This window comes from Musca domestica, unplaced genomic scaffold, assembly GCF_030504385.1.
Source record: "Musca domestica strain aabys unplaced genomic scaffold, Musca_domestica.polishedcontigs.V.1.1 19, whole genome shotgun sequence".
NCBI classification, from domain to species: domain Eukaryota; kingdom Metazoa; phylum Arthropoda; class Insecta; order Diptera; family Muscidae; genus Musca; species Musca domestica.
Genome location: NW_026712245.1, coordinates 3,898,575 through 3,918,057, shown reverse-complemented (window position 1 = coordinate 3,918,057; position 19,483 = coordinate 3,898,575). Strand labels below are relative to the sequence as shown.

The following is a 19,483-nucleotide window of genomic DNA, read 5'->3' as shown; positions in this document are numbered from 1 at the left end:
AAAATGTGCACCTTTGGTTGGCCACCAGAAGAAGAGAACTCAAGCGCCGGGCAAGGTGATGGTGTGGACCGCCATAACAGCCGATGGTCACTCTCCGCTCGTACCATAATAAATGCCGAATATTATCGGGAAAATATTCTGGAGGGTATATTAAAGCCTTGGGTATGCAAACATTTTGGCGGCAGACCTTGGACATTCTACCAAAATCTCCGGATACCAATCCGTATGGAGTATTTTGGAAAGCAAGGTTGGCACTAAAAAAATACCAAAGTGTCGATTACCTCAAGCAAGCGCTTCGCCGGGAATGGGCCAAAATACCTTAGAGCAACATTCGGCTAGCTTGTGACGGTTTCTTTGGCCATTTGAAGGCCATAATTCGTGTCAAAGGTGACCAATTCGAACAAATCAAAATTTATTTTTAAAATTTGATGCTATTTCCGACATTTTTCGCTTTGATTCAATAAAATTTAAAAAGAAGATGTTCGATTTTGTTGCAGTTTTTTTTATCTCACCCTGTATGTGTCCGATTATCTTGAAATTTCACACATCTCAATATTTCCACGTGTTTTTTTAAGGAAAATATTTGTTAGGAAATTTGAATTTAAATAAAATTTAAATGGAAAATTAAGAAAGGAAGTTTTTTGTCGTGATGTTTTAGAAAATGTAAGGAATTCCTTAAATATTTTTTAAGATTCTTGGATTAATTTTTAATTGATGATATATTTAAAGTATCATTTTAAAATTGTGGATTTTTTAAATATTTTTTAGGGGTCGTAGATTTATTTATTTTTTTAATTTTTTATTTGTGGATATTTTTAAGGACTTTCGTACCAAGAATCGTAGATTTTTTTGCAATATTTTTTAAGGATTTTCTTTACAAGAATCGTGGATTTTTAACAATAGTTTTTTAATTCTCTCTCCACAAATTGAGGGCTTTATAAAAATATTCTCTAAATAAAGTAGTGGATTTTTTAAAATTAGTCTTGAAGCAATTCCTTTTCCTGATTCTAAGATTTTAAAACAATATTTTTAATGGCTTTCTTTCCAAGAATCGTGGATTTTTTAACAAAAAATTTTTAAGGACTTTCTTTCCAAGAAGCGTGGATTTTTTAACAAAAAAATTTTAAGGGCTTTCGTGGATTTTTTAACAAAAATTTTTAAGGGCTTTCTTTCCAAAAATCGTGGATTTTTTTAACAAAAAATTTTTAAGGGCTTTCTTTCCAAAAATCTTGGATTTTTAACAAACATTTTTAAGGGCTTTCGTGGATTTTTTAACAAAAATTTTTTAAGGGCTTTCTTTCCAAAAATCGTGGATTTTTTAACAAAAAATTTTTAAGGACTTCCTTTCCAAGAAGCGTGGATTTTTTAACAAAAAATTTTTAAGGGCTTTCTTTCCAAAAATCTTGGATTTTTTAACAAAAATTTTTTAAGGGCTTTCTTTCCAAAAATCTTGGATTTTTTAACAAAAATTTTTTAAGGGCTTTCTTTCTAAAAATCGTGGATTTTTTAACAAAAATTTTTTAAGGGCTTTCTTTCCAAAAATCGTGGATTTTTTAACAAAAATTTTTTAAGGGCTTTCTTTCCAAAAATCGTGGATTTTTTAACAAAATTTTTTTAAGGGCTTTCGTGGATTTTTTAACAAACATTTTTAAGGGCTTTCTTTCCAAAAATCGTGGATTTTTTAACAAAAATTTTTTATGGGCTTTCTTTCCAAAAATCGTGGATTTTTTAACAAAATTTTTTTAAGGGCTTTCTTTCCAAAAATCGTGGATTTTTTAACAAAAATTTTTTATGGGCTTTCTTTCCAAAAATCGTGGATTTTTTAACAAAAATTTTTTAAGGACTTTCTTTCCAAGAATCGTGAATTTTCAAAAATAGTAGATTCTTTAACAATTATTTTTTAAGGATTTTTTTTTCAAGCATCGTGGGCTTTTTAAAAAAAGTTTTTAACCAGTTTTTCCAAGATTAGTGGATTTTTTAACAAAAAAATTTTAAGGACTTCCAAGAATCGGCGATTTTTTAAAAATAATTTTCAAGGACTTCCTACAAATAAAAATATTTTTTTAAACATAAAAGAGTTAAAGTAGGTTATTTTGTAAGTAGTTATTGATATCAAGATATTCTCAAAAGATATCATTATTTGATAATGAGACATTTCGCAGTGTGTTCCCTAGGTAAGCGATAAGTAACTTCCTATTTTTAATTAGATATGTTGATGGAATATGTCATAAAAATTAAGGGTGCTTAAAAAATTGTCACAAAGTGAAAGAGCTAAACGGGTGAAATTACAAATTAATAAACCGTAATTTGTCAACAACAGCATCTCGTAACAAAATTTTATGACATTTTTATTGACAACAAATTAAATAATTATAATTAATGAGTGGCGGCGGCAATTGCGAATATCAACAAGTGTTGATTTCTCTTAGCTGTTCTTGGAATCGAACACAACAAATATCTCGTATAACAACAGATATATTGTTCATAGGTACAATTACAAATTTTTGTTACAAAACAGTTACAGAACAGTTTGTGTTTTTTCTTTTTTGTACCGAAGTTCAACGACAATTATCTGGCATTACTCAACAGCTACCAACTCATTAAATTACAATAATTACTAGACACAATACTTTTATAATTCTTTATATTTGTTTTTTTTTTTTTTTTTTTTTTTTGTGGGAGAATTAAAATTTATGTTACATGTGTGTATGTCTGTGTTATTATATATGGGTGCCGTGGGATTTGAACCTTAGAGAAATTTTTCCTAAATAGAACAATGTGAATACATTGGCTTATGAATTTATGTTAATATGTCGATGAATCTAAAATCATTTTTGCTGTGAGCTAATTTGCATAAATCTCCGTTTTGGCATATGAACTTGCTGCGCATGCGTAACGTTTGTATGTAAACAACAAATATAAGAAATATTCCATTGATAAAATTCAAACATATGAATAATATTCAAAACAAATGTGCCTGTGCATTTTTTCTAGTGACATATTTAGAGTTTTTTTTATAACATTTTGTTTTGACAAATTTCTAAAATCTATTTCTATGACGTAAATGTTAATTTTAATTTCATTATCTTTATCCAAAATTCTCTTCCGTTAACTAAATGGCATAAATTTCGTAATATCTTAATTGAGATCAAATATTAACCAGTAAGGAAAAGGCGGTACCGACTATATGACGCCCTACACCACTATACCTATATAGTAGAGCTCCCGTAACAAAAAAGTTTATATTGGTAATTTATGTGAAATTGATCATACCAACTATGAACCAAATAACATTGTATGACTTCGATTTGGATTATATTAAAAAATATTTATTGGAGCAATAAATATACCGGGCCTTCCTTTCCAAGATAGTGGGTTTTTTAAGAATCATTTTTAATAATTTCCTGCTATTCGCAATTCGTGGATTTTTTTAAAAAAAAGGATTTTCATGAACTTCCTTTTCAAGGATGGTGGATTTTTTAAAAATTATTTTTTAGGGATTTCCTGTCAAAGATATATGGGTTTTGGTGGATTATTTAAGAATATTTTTAAATAAAACAAGTAAAAAACATTTAGTTCGGCCGGGCCAAACAATACCCTCCACCTCCAATCATTAAAATGCCGAATATCGGGAGGTACCGTTATATGGGGGCTATACCAAAGCGTGGACCTATACATACAATGTTTCGCCACACAAACTAGGACCCATTATGACCCACAAATACCAATTTTTAGACAAATCTGCGAAGGAATGTGGCAAAAATCATCAAAATACAGAATATGTGGAGGTACTGTTATATGGGATCTATACCAAAACGTGGTCCCATACATACGATGTTTCGCCACCGGAGCTGGAACCCATTATGACCAACAAATACTAATTTTTAAACAAATCCGTGAAAAAATGTGTCAAAAATCATCAAAATACCGAATATTGGGAGGTACCGTTTAATGGGGACTATACCACATGTTTCGCCACACGAACTAGGGCCCATTATGACCTACAAATACCAATTTTCGGACAAATACGCGAAAAAATGTGGCAAAAATATAAATACCGAATATCGGGAGGCACCGTTATATGGGACTATACGAAAACGTGGACCGATATATATAATTTTCAATACCAACCATCCTAGACGCAATACAAATTGTTCTGCTAAATTTTGACGCTCTACGTCAACTAATGTGGGCTGTATCATGATTTCAACAGACAGACAGACGAACATCGTTAAATCGACTTAGATTTTTATGCTGATTATGAATATATATACTTTATGGGGTCTACGACGAATATTTAGGGATGTTATAAACGGAATGACAAAGTTAATTTACCCTCCTTTCCAAGGTGGAGGGTATAAAAATGCCTGTCCAAAAATAGAGGATTTTTGCGATTTTTTTATACAATGTCATAATGGACAGAAAACGTGAGTTTTAATAACTATTTTTTGGGAAAATGTTTTCAGTTTCTTATTGGATAAAAATCGAAGATTTTAAGTTTTTTTTATCTGTTCAGAATTTTTTTTTTGGATTTTTTACTAAAATTTTTTGCTGGAAAATTTTTTTTAAATTATTCTTTTTATGGCGTTTGGTGGACATTTTTTGAACATTTTTAATGAAAAATGAATGTCCGAAAATCATTTATTGTTGCGAATATTTTATAGAATTTCATACTAGACAATAATCGTTTATTTTAATATTTTTTTAGAAAAATGTTTTTAGTTTTTTGTTGTATAAAAATGGAGAATTTTTAAGTTTTTTTTAATCTGTCTAAAATCCGTGAATTATTATCACGGATTTAATAATTTTCTGTCCAAGTTTTATGGATTTTGGTGGATTTTTTAAGAACACTTTTAATTAAAAAAATGCCTGTCCAAAAATTGAGGATTTTTCCGAATTTTTTATACAATGTCATAATGGACAGAAATCGTGAGTTTTAATGACAATGATAAAAATTAATGATAATGACAAAAATCGACAATTTTAGAATTTTTAATCTGTCCAAATTTTGTGGATTTTTTACCAATATTTTTTTAAGAAATTTCTTTTAAAGATCGTGGATTTTCTGTCCCAAAAAATAAATAAATAAAAAAAATGCTCACAAAATTATGGATTTTTTAAAAAAATATTATTTACTGGACAAAAAACCTGGATTTTTTTTCTTTGGAAAAATACCTGAAATAGAGATTTTTCAATAATCGTGGAGTTATAGAGATTCCTTTCAAAGACCAACAGACCAATAATAGGGAATTTTTAGGATTTTTTCAAGGATTTCTTTCAAAAAGCCCCTAAACAAAAATCATTAGTTGAATATTCTTAAATACTTAAACTGGTACTTTTTTTAATTAAAGCGTCGTTTTCTTAAAGACCAATGGTCGTGGATTTTTAAAAACATTTTTTTCAGGACCAGAAGGCCAATAATCGTGAGGATCAACAGTCCAATAATCGTGGATTTTAAAAACATTTTCTTTCCAGGACCAAAAGGCCAATAATCGTGAGAACCAACAGTCCAATAATCGTTGATTTTTAAAAACATTTTTTTAAGGACCAACATGATATGGAATTGTAAAGACAAAGACCAACAAACCAATAACCATGGATTTTTTTCAAGGACCGAAATACCAATAATTTTGGATTATTAAAGTTTTTTTCTTAAGCACCAATGGACCAATTATTGTGGTTTTTTTCACGGATCAACAGTCCAATAATCGTGGATTTTTAAAGATATTTTTTTTTCAAGGACCAACAGAAAAATAATCTTGGTTTTTAAAGACATTTTTTTCAATGATCAACAGTCCAAAAAAATGGATTTTTAAAGATCAATAATCCTGAGATTTTAAGGACATTTTTCCAAGAACCATCAGACCAATAATCGTCGATTTTTAAAGACCTTTTTTTTAAGGATCAATACATTTTAAAGACAATTTCGTGGATTTTTAAAGACATTTTTTCAAAGATCAACAAAATTTAAAGATAATTTCGTGGATTTTTAAAGACAATATTTTCAAGGACCAACAGGGTTATTATTTTTTTCAATAATCGATCGTTGATTGTTAAAGAAATTTTTTCAAGGATCAACAGACCAATAATCGTGGATATTTAAGAACAATTTAGAATTGGAATTTCGAAAAAAAAAAATTTCAAAGACCAACAGACCACTAAATTTTGAATGTTGGAATAAATTTTTTCAAGGGCCAATAGACCAAATATCGTGGATTTTTAAATACATTTTTTTCAAGGACCAACAGACCAATAATTCTGGGTTTTTAAATACATTTTTCCAAGGACCATCAGACCAATAATCGTGGATTTTTAAAGACAATTTTTTTCAAAGACAAACAGGCCAATAGACTTGGAATTTCAAAAGAACTTTTTTCAAAGACCAACAGACTAATAAACTTTGAATTTTGAAAGAAATTTTTTCAAGGACCAACAGACCAAAAGTCGTGGATTTTTAAATACATTTTTTCAACCACCACCAGACCAATAATCGTGGATTTTTAAATACATTTTTTTCAAGGACCAAAAGACCTATGATTGCAGATTTTTAAAAAAATATTTTTTCACAATTAAAAAAAAAACAATCCTCTCATATTTTTTAATTTTTGTATGTAACGAGATTTTGTATTTTTTAATGGCCAAAAATTTTTGATTTTTTAGAAGATTGTTTTGCTATTTTTTACTGGACAGAAATCGTGCAGTTCCCTGTTCTATTAAAATCATGATTTGAAGAATTTTAAATTACCCACTTTTTTTTTAAAGTCGCCTCATCAAAAGTCATAGACGTTTAGCTTTCCTTTACTCTACCGATTTAATGGTTGAAACTGGTACAAGAGGGCAATTTGTGATTTGCTCTGAGAGAACAATCATTAGCAGAAAGTATCCAAATGGAAAACTAAAAAATATGTCAACACTTCTTGGCAATTCTTGAAAAATTTACATATCAGTCAATCAAAGGTAGTAATCGCCCGACTATTTTTAACTTGGTCAAATTTACCCAGTAACAAGTAGTTAAAGAGTACGCCATATTTGTTTGCGTTCAAGGACTAACAGACCAGAAATTCTGGATTTTTAAAGAAATTTCATTCAAGGACAAAAAGTCAAATAATCGTTGATTTTGACATTTTTTCAAGGACCAATAATTGTGGATTCAAAAAAAAAGCAAGGACCAACAGACCAATGATCGGGAATTTTTACAGATTTTTTTTTCAAGAACCTATAGACCAGGAGTCATGGATTTTTAAAGACAATTTTTTCAAGGATGAACAGCCCAATAATCGTGGATTTTTAAAGACAATTTTTTTCAAGGATCAGCAGACCACGATCGTCGGTTTTTAATGACATTTTTGCAAGGACAATCAGATCAATAATTGTGGATTTTTAAAGACAATTTTTTCAAGGACCAAAAATCAATAATCGTGGAATTTTTATGGACATTTTTTTAAGGACTATCAGACTAATAATGGTGGATTTTTAAAAACAATGTTTCCAGCATCAAAACGGGCTTAAATACAAGAAGGACCAACAAACCAATAACGTGATTTAAATGTGGCTTAACGTTTCAATATTTTTTTTTTTGGTAGAAAAAAGCTTTCTTAGTAAAAAATTGCAAAAATGCAAGAAGTCGCAAAGGCTCAAACTTATTACTGCCCAAATAAAATCGGATGCAAAAGTGGGTCATATCGTTGCCCTTCTTTCCTTCTGGTTTTACATGAAACACTTTCTTCTCAGAAATAAATGTCTCTATCAAAGTTCAAATATCGAAAGACATTATGCATTAGACAGTTCTCAATCACGCCCCATTGGCGAGCATGTCATCGCCCATACAGCTATGATTTCTTCTTCTGCGAATGTATGTGCGAATGTTCATTCATTTATTGAATCTGCCATAATTTCCTTAAATGATGTTGATGTAGAAAAAAAAAAACAACAACAACTGACAATGATTCTGCTGCACCCAAGAATCGGAATTGGCAGCTTCTGCGAGCTCCAGCTCCGGCAAAAAGAAAAATTCAGTTCATTGAAGAATATTTTTATAATTGAATAAATCAATTGACCCCATGATCTGCTTGTTGATGCTGGTGATTCTTTCTTTCTATTTTTTTCTCTGAATGGGTCTTTGACATTATTTCTTGGCGTGGCTTTTTGTCAACTCATCAGCTTTAGCATGCGAGCATCAAAAGTGGGGGACAGACAGCCGGCAATCATGCAACACTGGCAATCATCTCCCAACTCTAGACGAACACGAAATGCCCAGTAGTATATCATTCGAATGATAAAGCATGATGAAGATGAAGCATGATGGGGCATGGACATGCATACAGATAGACAGACAGACAGACGGACAATTGTACAATATACATATCAGTTCCATTGGACAGCAACTGTAATAAAGTATCAAATATCACTTCTCGTGATCCCCCGTCAAACAAACACACCAACGGAACACAAGCTGATAGTAAAACGTCTGCTGGTGTGGATGAATTGGGCGCAACAACATGCAACAATAGATCGCCAACAATCAAAAATTTGTTCATGTCCACCAAATTTCTATGTGGGCGGAGAAGAAAAGCAGATGCGGATGGGGAAACGATTTTTTCCGAGTCTCTCAAAAATATTAATTGTAAAATAATTACTTTATTTGTTGATTATAGGGGCGGTCTATCATTAGCACGAAAATCATTCGAAGTCAGATGCTTCCGACCATAAACGTGTGACACATGCCACAAAATTTTTGACATGGAAAAAAACTATAATTTGAAATGGGGGAAATTTGTTGTTAAATTTCTTTAATAGATTTTTAAATTGAATTATGTTCCATTTTCGAAAAAAAAAAGTTATATTTTCGAAGATCATAATTTTTAAAGAGATTTTTTTTATAGGATTAAAAGACCAATAACAGATCAATAAACGTGGATTTTTCAAAGAAACTTTTTTCAAGGGCCGACAGACCAATAATCGTGGATTTTTAAAGACAACTTTTCAAGGACCAACAGTCCAATAATCGTGGATTTTTAAAGGCATTTTTCTTAAGGGCCAACATGCCAATAATTGTGGACTTTTGAAGACATTACTTTCAAGGACCAACTGACCAATTATTTTGGATTTTTGAAGACCTTTTTTAAAGAACCAACAAACAAATAATCGAGAGTTTTTAAAGACAATGTTTACAAGGATCTACAGGCCAATAATAGTGGATTTTTAAAGACAAGGACCATCAGACGAGTTATTAATTCAAGTTTTCATTGAAGGACCAACAGACATTTTTTCAAGGACCAACAAACCAATAATCGCGGATTTTTAAAGACAGTTTTTTTCAAGGACCAACAGACCAACAACCGTGGATTTTTAAAAACAGTTTTTTCAAGGACCAATAGACCAACAACCGTGGAATTTTAAAGACTTTTTCGAGGAATTTTAAATAAATTTTTTTCAAGGATCAAAGACCAGTAATCATGGAATTTTAAAGACATTTTTTAAGGATCAACAGACCAAAAATCTTTTTTTTAAATCGTGAATTTTTAAAGAAAATTTTTTTGAAGAACGAACAGACCAGTAATCGCACATTTTTAAAGAAATTTTTTTTAAGGATTAAAAGACCAATAAACTTGGTTTTTTAAAGACATTTTTTTTCCAAGGATCAAAAGACCAATAAACGTGGATTTTTAAAGACATTTCTTTAAAGGATAAATCATGGATTATTAAAGACATATCTTTCAAGGATCAGTCGCGGATTTTTGAAGACATTTCATTCAAGAATCATTCGCGGATTTTTGAAGACATTTCATTCAAGAATCAGTCGTGGATTTTTAAAGACGCTTCTTGGTGGACTTTTAAAGACAGTCGTAGACTTTTAAAGACAGTCGTGGACTTTTAAAGACATTTTTTTCAAGGACCTACAGACCAATAGTCTTGGATATTTAAATACATTTTTTCCAAGGACCAACAGACCAATATTCGTGGATTTTAAAAACAATTTTTTCAAGGATCAAAAGACCAATAAACGTGGATTTTTAAAGACATTTCTTTCAGGATCAGTCGTGGATTTTTAAAGACACTTCTTGGTGGACTTTTAAAGACAGTCGTAGACTTTTAAAGACATTTTTTTCAAGGGCCTACAGACTAATAATCTTGGATTTTTAAAGACATTTTTTTCAAGGATCAAAACATTAATAAACGTGTATTTTTAAAGACATTTTTTCAAGGATCAAAAGACCAATAAACGTGGATTTTTAAAGACATTTTTTTCAAGGATCAAAAGACCAATAAACGTGGATTTTTAAAGACATTTTTTTCAAGGATCGAAAGACCAATAAACGTGGATTTTTAAAGACATTTTTTTCAAGGATCAAAAGACCAATAAACGTGGATTTTTAAAGACATTTTTTTCAAGGATCAAAAGACCAATAAACGTGGATTTTTAAAGACATTTTTTTCAAGGACCAAAAGACCAATAAACGTGGATTTTTAAAGACATTTTTTTCAAGGATCAACAGGCCAATAAACCTGGATTTTTAAATACATTTTTTTTTCAAGGATCAACAGACCAATAAACGTGGATTTTTAAAGACATTTTTTTCAAGGATCACAAGACCAATAAACGTGGATTTTTAAAGGCATTTTTTTAAGGATCAAAAGACCAACAACAATGGATTTTTAAAGACATTTTTTTTCAAGGATCAACAGGCCAATAAACCTGGATTTTTAAATACATTTTTTTTTCAAGGATCAACAGACCAATAATCGTGGATTTTTAAAGACATTTTTTTCAAGGATCAAAAGACCAATGATCTTGAATTTTTAAAGTCATTTTTCAAGGACCTACACACCAATTACCGTAGATTTTTAAAGACATTTTTTTCAAGGATGAAAAGACCAATAATCGTGGATTTTTATAGACATTTTTTTTTTCAAGGATCAAAATAAATGTGGATTTTTAATGGCATTTTTTTAAGGATCAAAACACCAATAAACGTGGATTTTTAAAGACTTTTTTTTTTTCAAGAATCAAATGGCCCATAAACGTGGATTTGGACGTGGACGTGGAAACGTGGACATTTTTTTCAATGATCAAATGACCCATAAACTTGGATTTTTAAAGACATGTTTTTAAGGATCAAAAGACCAATAAACGTGGATTTTTAAAGACATTATTTTCAGGGTTCAAAAGAGCAATAAACGTGGATTTTTAAAGACATTATTTTCAAGGATCAAAAGACCAATAAACGTGGATGTTTAAAGACATTATTTTCAAGGATCAAAAGACCAATAAACGTGGATGTTTAAAGACTTTTTTCAAGGATCAAAGGACCAATAAACCTTGATTTTTAAAGACATTTTTTTCAAGGATCAAAGGACCAATAAACCTTGATTTTTAAAGACATTTTTTTCAAGGATCAAAGAACCAATAAACCTTGATTTTTAAAGACATTTTTTTCAAGGATCAAAAGATCAATTAACCTGGATTTTTAAAGATATTTTTTGTCAAGGATCAAAAGGGCAATAAATGTGGATTTAAAAAAAAATTCAAAGACCAATAATCGTAGATCATTAGAGACATTTTTTCAAGGATCAATAATCCTAGATTTTTAAAGACCATTTTATCAGGGATCAACAGACCAATAATTGTGGATTTTTAAAGAATTTCTTTTAAGGATCAATAATCCTGGATTTTTAAAGACAATTTTTTCAAGGATCAACAATAATTTTGGAATCTTTAAGATTTTTTTAGATAATTTTTTTTTAAGAATAAACAGACCAATAATCGTATATCTTTAAATACATTTTTTTCAAGGACCAATCGTGGATTTTTAAACACATTTTTTTCAAGGATCAGCAGACCAACAATCGTTTTATTAAAGATCAACATCGTCGTTGATTTTTACAGATTAAACATGGATTTTTAAGACATTTTTTCAAAGACCAACAGGTCAGAAATCGTGAATATTTAAAGAAAGTTGACCAATCGCGGATCATGGATTTTTAAAGACATTTTTTTCAAGAATCAAAAGACCAATAAACGTGGATTTTTAAAGACATTTTTTCAAGGATCATAAGACCAATAAACTAATAATTGTGGTTTTTTAAAGATTTTTTCAGGGACTAATTGTCCTGGATTTCTAACGATGTTTTAGTAAAAAACGGACCAATAATCGTGGATTTTTAAAGATAATTTTTTCAAGGATCAACAGAACAGTAATCGTGGATTAATTTTTTTAGGGACCAACAGAAAAATAAACTTGGATTTTTAAAAAAATGTTTTTCAAGGATAGTCGCGGAATTTAAAGACATATTTTCAGTTCCCAAGGTTTTAATATTTCCTCAATACTTTCTCATTCATTCCATTCTTTTATTGATTTTTCCTTATTTTACTTTCAGATTCCTGTTTTTATTTGAACCACATAGTTTTGTAACTTTGCTACAAACATGCCACAAAAATCAAAGAAAATGAAACCACTTGTACCTGTAAATAAGCTGATACTCGTTAGTGCCTTGGGCTTCCTGCTGGGAATATGTGGCATATTAATCGGAATGTTTTGGGAACAAATATTTAATACCATGTTAAATAAGGTAAGTGTTGTGAAATAGTAATTTTCAGAAGATCATTAAAAACGGTTTTTTCTTTCCAGGAAATGGTCCTTCGACCCGACTCGGTGATTTACACACGATGGAAAAATCCACCCTTGGACTTAAATTTAGATATATATTTATATAATTGGACAAATCCGGAGGATTTTGGCAATTCTTCGATGAAACCCATCTTGGAGCAATGTGGACCATATCGTTTCCGAGAGAAACCCGATAAGGTCGACATAAATTGGCATCCGGAAAATGCCTCGGTAACATATAAACGGAAAAGTCTATATTATTTTGATGCTGCTGGCAGCAATGGAAGTTTAGATGATACAATTGTCACACTGAATGCGGTGGCCCTGGTGAGTAGATGGAATTTTAACCTATTCGGGGCTATCATACACAGGAATATTCCCAAGGCAAAATTTGTTGTTGGGAGGAAAGAATGTCGTTTTTTCTTTTTTAGCCATAATTTCTCTGTTTCTGACTTCCGAGTGACTTCAAAATCACTTCAAATCTTAAAATTGTATTTCATTTTTAGGCCGCTGCCGCAAAAACCAAATACTGGGATGCCATGAACACAAGAATGGTAAACATGGGCTTGTCCGTATACCAACAAGAGTTGTCCATAAGCAAGACAGTCGATGAGTTGTTGTTCACGGGCTACAGCGATGATATGATGACCACTGCCCGAACCATGACGAATATTTTTGGGAAGAAAGTGGAGGTGCCATTCGACAAATTTGGATGGTTTTATACGGTAAGTCTAAAATGAATTACAGTTTCTAATCAGAAAAAATCTAAATTTTAACTTTTTTTCAATTCCAGCGCAATGGCAGTGCCGAATTGACCGGTGTCTTTAATGCATATACCGGGGCCGATGATATCAGCCGCATGGGTCAAATGCACACGTGGAATTACAAAACCAACACCGGTTTCTTTGAATCCCATTGTGGAATGGTCAATGGTTCGGCGGGGGAGTTTTATCCGAAAAATTTAACACCCGACAGTATTGTGGGTCTTTTTACACCGGATATGTGTCGTACAGTACCCCTGGAGTATACAGAGGCTGTGGAAATCGAAGGCATTCGAGGTTATAAATATTCTGGCGGTGCAAGAGCTGTGGATAATGGTAGGTGAATTAGGAGAATTGGAATTTGAAATTGCACAAGGAGGAGAGAATTAAAAAGAAAGATCCACACTTTGAATTCCAAGTATTCTAATGTGTCAACAATCATGGATCTTCAAAAGAAAAATTTTAAGGACCCACATCCCAAAAACCGAGCTTTTTTCAAGAAATTGCTTTCAAGGACCAACCGGGCAATAAAAGTGGATTTTTAAACTCAATTTTTTCAAGGACTAACAGATCAATAATCTCGGATATTCAAAAAAAAATTTTCAAGGACCAACAGACCAGTAATCATGGATTTTTAAATACATTTCCTTTAAGGACCAAATAGTGGATTTTTAAAGAATTGTTTTCAAGGACCAACAGTCCAATAGTAGTGGATTTTTAAAGACATTTCATTCAAGGACCAAATCGTGGATTTTTAAAGGTATTTCATTTAAGGACCAAATCGATGATTTTTAAAGACATTTCTTTTAAGGACCAGCAGACCTATAATCGTGGATTTTTAAAGACATTTCATTTAAGGACCAAATCGTGAATTTTTAAAGACATTTCCTTTAAGGGCCAAATCGTGGATTTTTAAAGACATTTCACTTAGAGACCAAATCGTAGTTTTTAAAGACATTTCCCTTAAGGACCAAATCGTGGATTTTTAAAGATAATTCATTTAAGGACCAAATCGTGGATTTTTAAAGACACTTCCCTTAAGGACCAAATCGTAGATTTTTAAAGAATTGTTTTCAAGGACAAACAGACCATTAGTCGTGGATTTTTTAAGAAATTTTTGTCAAGGACAGACAGAAAAAAAAAACAATCGTGGATTTTTAAAGAAATATTTGTCAAGGACCGACAGAAAAACAATCGTCGATTTGTTAGAGATTTTTTTTCAAAGACCAGCAGAACAATAATCGTAAATTTTTAAGAATTTTTTTCAATGACCAACAGACCAATTATCGCGGTTTTTAAAAAAAAAAGGTTATCAAGGACCAACAGACAAACAATCGTGGATTAAAAAAATAACATTCGCCAAAAATTCGATTAAAAACTTAAAAATACCGAATATAGCCCTTAATTGGGGTCTATACGTAGACGTGGACCTGCATAGGCAACTTTTGTCATAAGCCATTACAATATTGAAATACGAAACATGAACAAATCCTGTGAATAATGTAGCTAAAATCATCAAAATATCGAATATAGAGAGATACTGATATATGGGACCCGTATATAGAGAGATACTGATATACGGGACCCATTTGAAACAATTCCGGTGAGTAATGTCGCTAAAATCATCAAAATACCGAATATCGGGAGGTACCGTTATATGGGGGCTATACGAAGACGTGGCCCTGCACGGACGATTTTCTGTCATAGGCTGCAATACCCATTACGAACTTCAAATACCAAATTTGAAACGATTCCCGTGAATAATGTCGCTAAAATCATCAAAATACCGAATATCGGGAGATTCCGTTATATGGGGCCTATACGAAAACGTGGACCTGAACCGACAATTTTTTGTCATAGGCAGTAGTACCTATTACGAAATTCAAATACCAAATTTGAAACAATTCGGGTGAATAATGTCGCCAAAATCATCAAAATACCGAATATCGGGAGGTACCGTTATATGGGGCCTATAGGAAGACGTGGACCTGCACAGACAATTTTCTGTCATAGGCTGTAGTACCCATTACGAACTTCAAATGCCAAATTTGAAACAATTCCGGTGAATAATGTCGCTAAAATCATCAAAATACCGAATATCGGGAGGTACCGTTATATGGGGGCTATACGAAGACGTGGCCCTGCACGGACGATTTTCTGTCATAGGCTGCAATACCCATTACGAACTTCAAATACCAAATTTGAAACGATTCCCGTGAATAATGTCGCTAAAATCATCAAAATACCGAATATCGGGAGGTATCGTTATGTCTCATTTTCAATACCAAAAGTCCTGCAGACATAAAATACATTTGAGTAAAATTGTATCAATCTACTTCATTTCGTTCGGAAGCTAGAGCAATTTCCGCAGACGGACGGATCGCTAAATCGACAAAGAATTTTATGCTGATCAAGAATATATATACTTTGTGGGGTCTAAAATGTATATTTCGTGGTGTTACAAACGGAATGACAAACTTAATATACCCTCCATACTATGGTGGAGGGTATCAATATTAATCTTGTCGCACAGTGTAATCCTGGATTATTCAAAGGGCATTTTTAAAGGACCACAAAGAATAAATTTGAATTTTGGGGTGAATTTTTCGTGGATTTAAAAAAAATAAATATTTTTTCAATAATCGTGAATGTTTTTAAATATTCCTTCAATAATTGTGAATTTAAAAAAAAAAAAAATATTTTTTTAGTAACGATAGAATAATAAACGAGTATTTTTTTTTTTTTTTTTTTTTTTTTTTTTTTTTGAAAATAATAGGATATAACATTTTTAAATTTGATTTTTATTATAATTAATTCTATTTTGATTTTTCTTTCAAGGAACCCTATATCCCGAAAATGAATGCTTTTGTGGTGGTGAATGTGTCCCATCGGGACTTATGAATGTTTCGGCCTGTCGCTTTGGCACCCCTGCCTTTATGTCCTTTCCACATTTCTATCAAGCCGATCCCTTTTATGTGGATCAAATAGAGGGTTTGGAACCCAACAAGGAAAAACATGAATTCTATATGATTTTGGAACCTAAAACTGGCTTAACTTTGGAGGTGGCTGCCCGATTTCAAGTGAATATGTTGGTGGAACCGATTAAGGGTATAAGGTAAGTTTTCCACAAACAATTTCCATTTCTTAATTCATTAACCTTGGTTTCACTTTCAGCCTCTACGAAGACGTTCCCCGCATATTCTTCCCCCTCATATGGTTCGAACAAAAGGTACGCATCACACCCGATTTGGCTGCCGAATGGAAATTGATACCTCGTGTCTTATTGGGTGGTCAAATATTCGCTGGAGTCCTCTTTGCCATTGGTGTCATCATGCTGGCATGGTATCCAATGCAGCATTTATGTTTCGGGCGTAGAAATCGTAGGGGCACCTCTTCAACCAACAAGATTCACAGCAGCGAAAATGGAGTAGTCGCCGAATTGAAAGCATTACAAAATCACAAAGAAACCGTACCGGAACAATCACCGCTTTTAGAGAAGTCCACCAGATCCTTGACAATAACAGAATCTAATGGTAAAAAAGAATGAAAGCACTAGCCAATGTAATATGCCAAAGATGCCCACAAGCTCAAGTTGTGTATGACCTCAAATAGAATAGAAGTAAATCACTTTGGCTAGCCCATTGGACATTGGAAGAGTTTTATGAATTAACAAATTAGAAATATGGGTCCAATGTTGAAGTTAGCATTAGATGTGATATAAAAAGTGCCAATAAATTTTATGATATGCCAGAATTTGTTTTCAAACTATTTCCAATCCTTCCTATTTGTATTGAACTCTTACTTTTTTTTTTGTATGCAACAACCTTATCATATACAGCAACAACAAATTGTTTTTTTTTTATATCTATATTAAATACTCTATTGTAAAAATAAGTTAAGTATAAACAAATTGTTATACATATGTGTATATACAGACACTGTTGGTCTTGCTATAGTTTTTATAGTAATTACCTTTTTTTAAGAGCTATATATATAGACATTCATATATAAATAAATAAATATACAATATATAGTAGGCGATCTTGAAATCCATAGTTTTAAGTTTATTATTTTGTTGTGTTTCTTCTTACATTTTATGTAATTATATGCCACCAATTTTTTTATTTCATTCAGTATTTTTATAACATGAACAATTTATATGGACAAAAAAATATTAAGAATTTTATATAAACATACATTGTTAAATAAATTTTTAGTTGTAGTTATTAAAGAAATGAAATTTTATAACAAAATTCAAATGAAATTGGATAAGAGAATAAAAAGAAAAAAAAACTAAACGGAAATTACCGAAGTATTCCATTTGATCTAATACTGATGAAAATATTGAGATGTGTAAAATACAGGGTAAAATAAATAATGTAACAAAGTTAAACGCCGTCATTTTTATATTTTTATACCCTCCACCATAGTATGGAGGGTATATTAATTTTGTCATTCCGTTTGTAACACCTCGAAATATGAATTTTAGATCCCACAAAGTATATATCTTCCTGATCAGCATAAAATTCTATGTCGATTTAGCCATGTCCGTCCGTCTATCCGTCTGTGGAAATCACTCTGACTGGGTTATGTAGGTTCACGTTTTGGTATAGTACCCATATAATGGTACCTTCCTTTTTTCGATATTTTGGTGATTTAAGAGACATTATTCACCGGAAATGTTTCACTTTTTTTCGATTTTTTGGTGATTTAAGAGACATTATTCACCGAAAATGCGGGCCCACGCCTTCGTATATCCCCCATACAACGGTACCTCCCGATATTCGGTATTTTGATGATTTAAGAGACATTATTCACCGGAAATGTTTCAAATTTGGTATTTGAAGGTCGTAATGGATACTACAGCCTAAGACGGAAAATTGTCTGTGCCGGTCCACGTCTTCGTAGAGCCCCCATAAAATGGTACCCCCGATATTCGGTATTTTGATATTTTAGCGACATCATTCATCGGAATTGTTTCAAATTTAGTATTTGAAGTTCGTAATGGATACTACAGCCTGTAACAGAAAATTGTCTGTGCGGGCCCACGCCTTCGTATATAACGGTACCTCCCGATATTCGGTATTTTGATGATTGATATTGATTGATATTCCCTGGAATTGTTTCAAATTTGGCATTTGAATGGAATGGATACTTCAGCCTATGCCAGAAAATTGTCTGTGCAGGCTTATGACAAAAGTTGCGTATGCAGGTCCACGTCGTGGTATAGACCCTAATATACGGCTACATTCGGTATTTTTAAGATTTTAACAGAATTTTTAATGGATTTTAATTTTTTGAAAATTGCCAAATTTGTACCAAATGGTGGAGGGTATTCAAAGTTCGGCCTGGCCGAACTTACAGCGTTTTTTACTTGTTGAGCGTTATTTTTTTTTTTTTCAAAAAATGTAAACCCTATGTGGGAAAGGTACCAGAATGAATGGTCCGATTTCTATCATCTTTATAACAGATCTTGTATTGTTAAAAATATCGAGCTGTGCCAAGTCTGAATGGAATCGGATGTTTATTTCGCGTTTTATGAGCTTCATGGAATTCAAAATGTTGACCCTTTGTGGGGGAGGTACTTGATGGAGTGGACCGATATTGTCCATTTTTGCACCTGACCTAGAACTGATGTAAATATTAGGATTTGCAAAGTTGGAGGAATATCGAAAAATTTCTCTTTCTGTGCAGTAAATTATTTTCTTTAAAAATGTTCTCTTTTTTTGTGGGGGAGGTACCAGAAGGAGTGGATCGATATTGCCCGTCTTCGAACTGGATCTAAGTTCGCCAATAATATTACGATGTACTATGTTTGCTTCAAATTGGATCCTCCCTTCGATAGTTATTTGGGCACAGCCAACCAGACGGTCTAAAGCCGTTATTTCGTTGAGGCACATTTTGGGCATATCAAATGATAAATACCCTCACTAGCCATATGGCTGAGGGTATAAAAATATATTTTTATAAGTCTACTGGTCCTTGAAAAATATTCTTAAAAAATCCGTGTTTATAAATCTGCTGGTCCTTGAAAAATATTCTTTAAAATCCAAGTTCATTAGTTTGCAGGTTCTTGAATAAATATTCTCTTTAAAATCCACGTTTATTGTCCTG

At 31.9% G+C, this 19,483-nt stretch overlaps 1 protein-coding gene across 2 annotated transcripts in view; it reads left to right on the top strand.

The window, feature by feature from the left end:
- LOC101892127 (protein peste) overlaps window positions 1-17,551 on the top strand; it is a 36,014-nt gene extending 18,463 nt beyond the window's left edge. For both annotated transcript variants that reach the window (XM_059121158.1, XM_059121159.1), the window contains exons 2-7: window positions 12,379-12,570; window positions 12,630-12,935; window positions 13,115-13,333; window positions 13,402-13,705; window positions 16,208-16,484; window positions 16,544-17,551. In XM_059121158.1, coding sequence (XP_058977141.1) covers window positions 12,427-12,570; window positions 12,630-12,935; window positions 13,115-13,333; window positions 13,402-13,705; window positions 16,208-16,484; window positions 16,544-16,916 — 1,623 coding nt within the window. In that variant the 5' untranslated portion in view covers window positions 12,379-12,426 and the 3' untranslated portion in view covers window positions 16,917-17,551. The remainder of the gene's footprint in view (window positions 1-12,378; window positions 12,571-12,629; window positions 12,936-13,114; window positions 13,334-13,401; window positions 13,706-16,207; window positions 16,485-16,543) is intronic.
- Window positions 17,552-19,483: the final 1,932 nt, after the last annotated feature.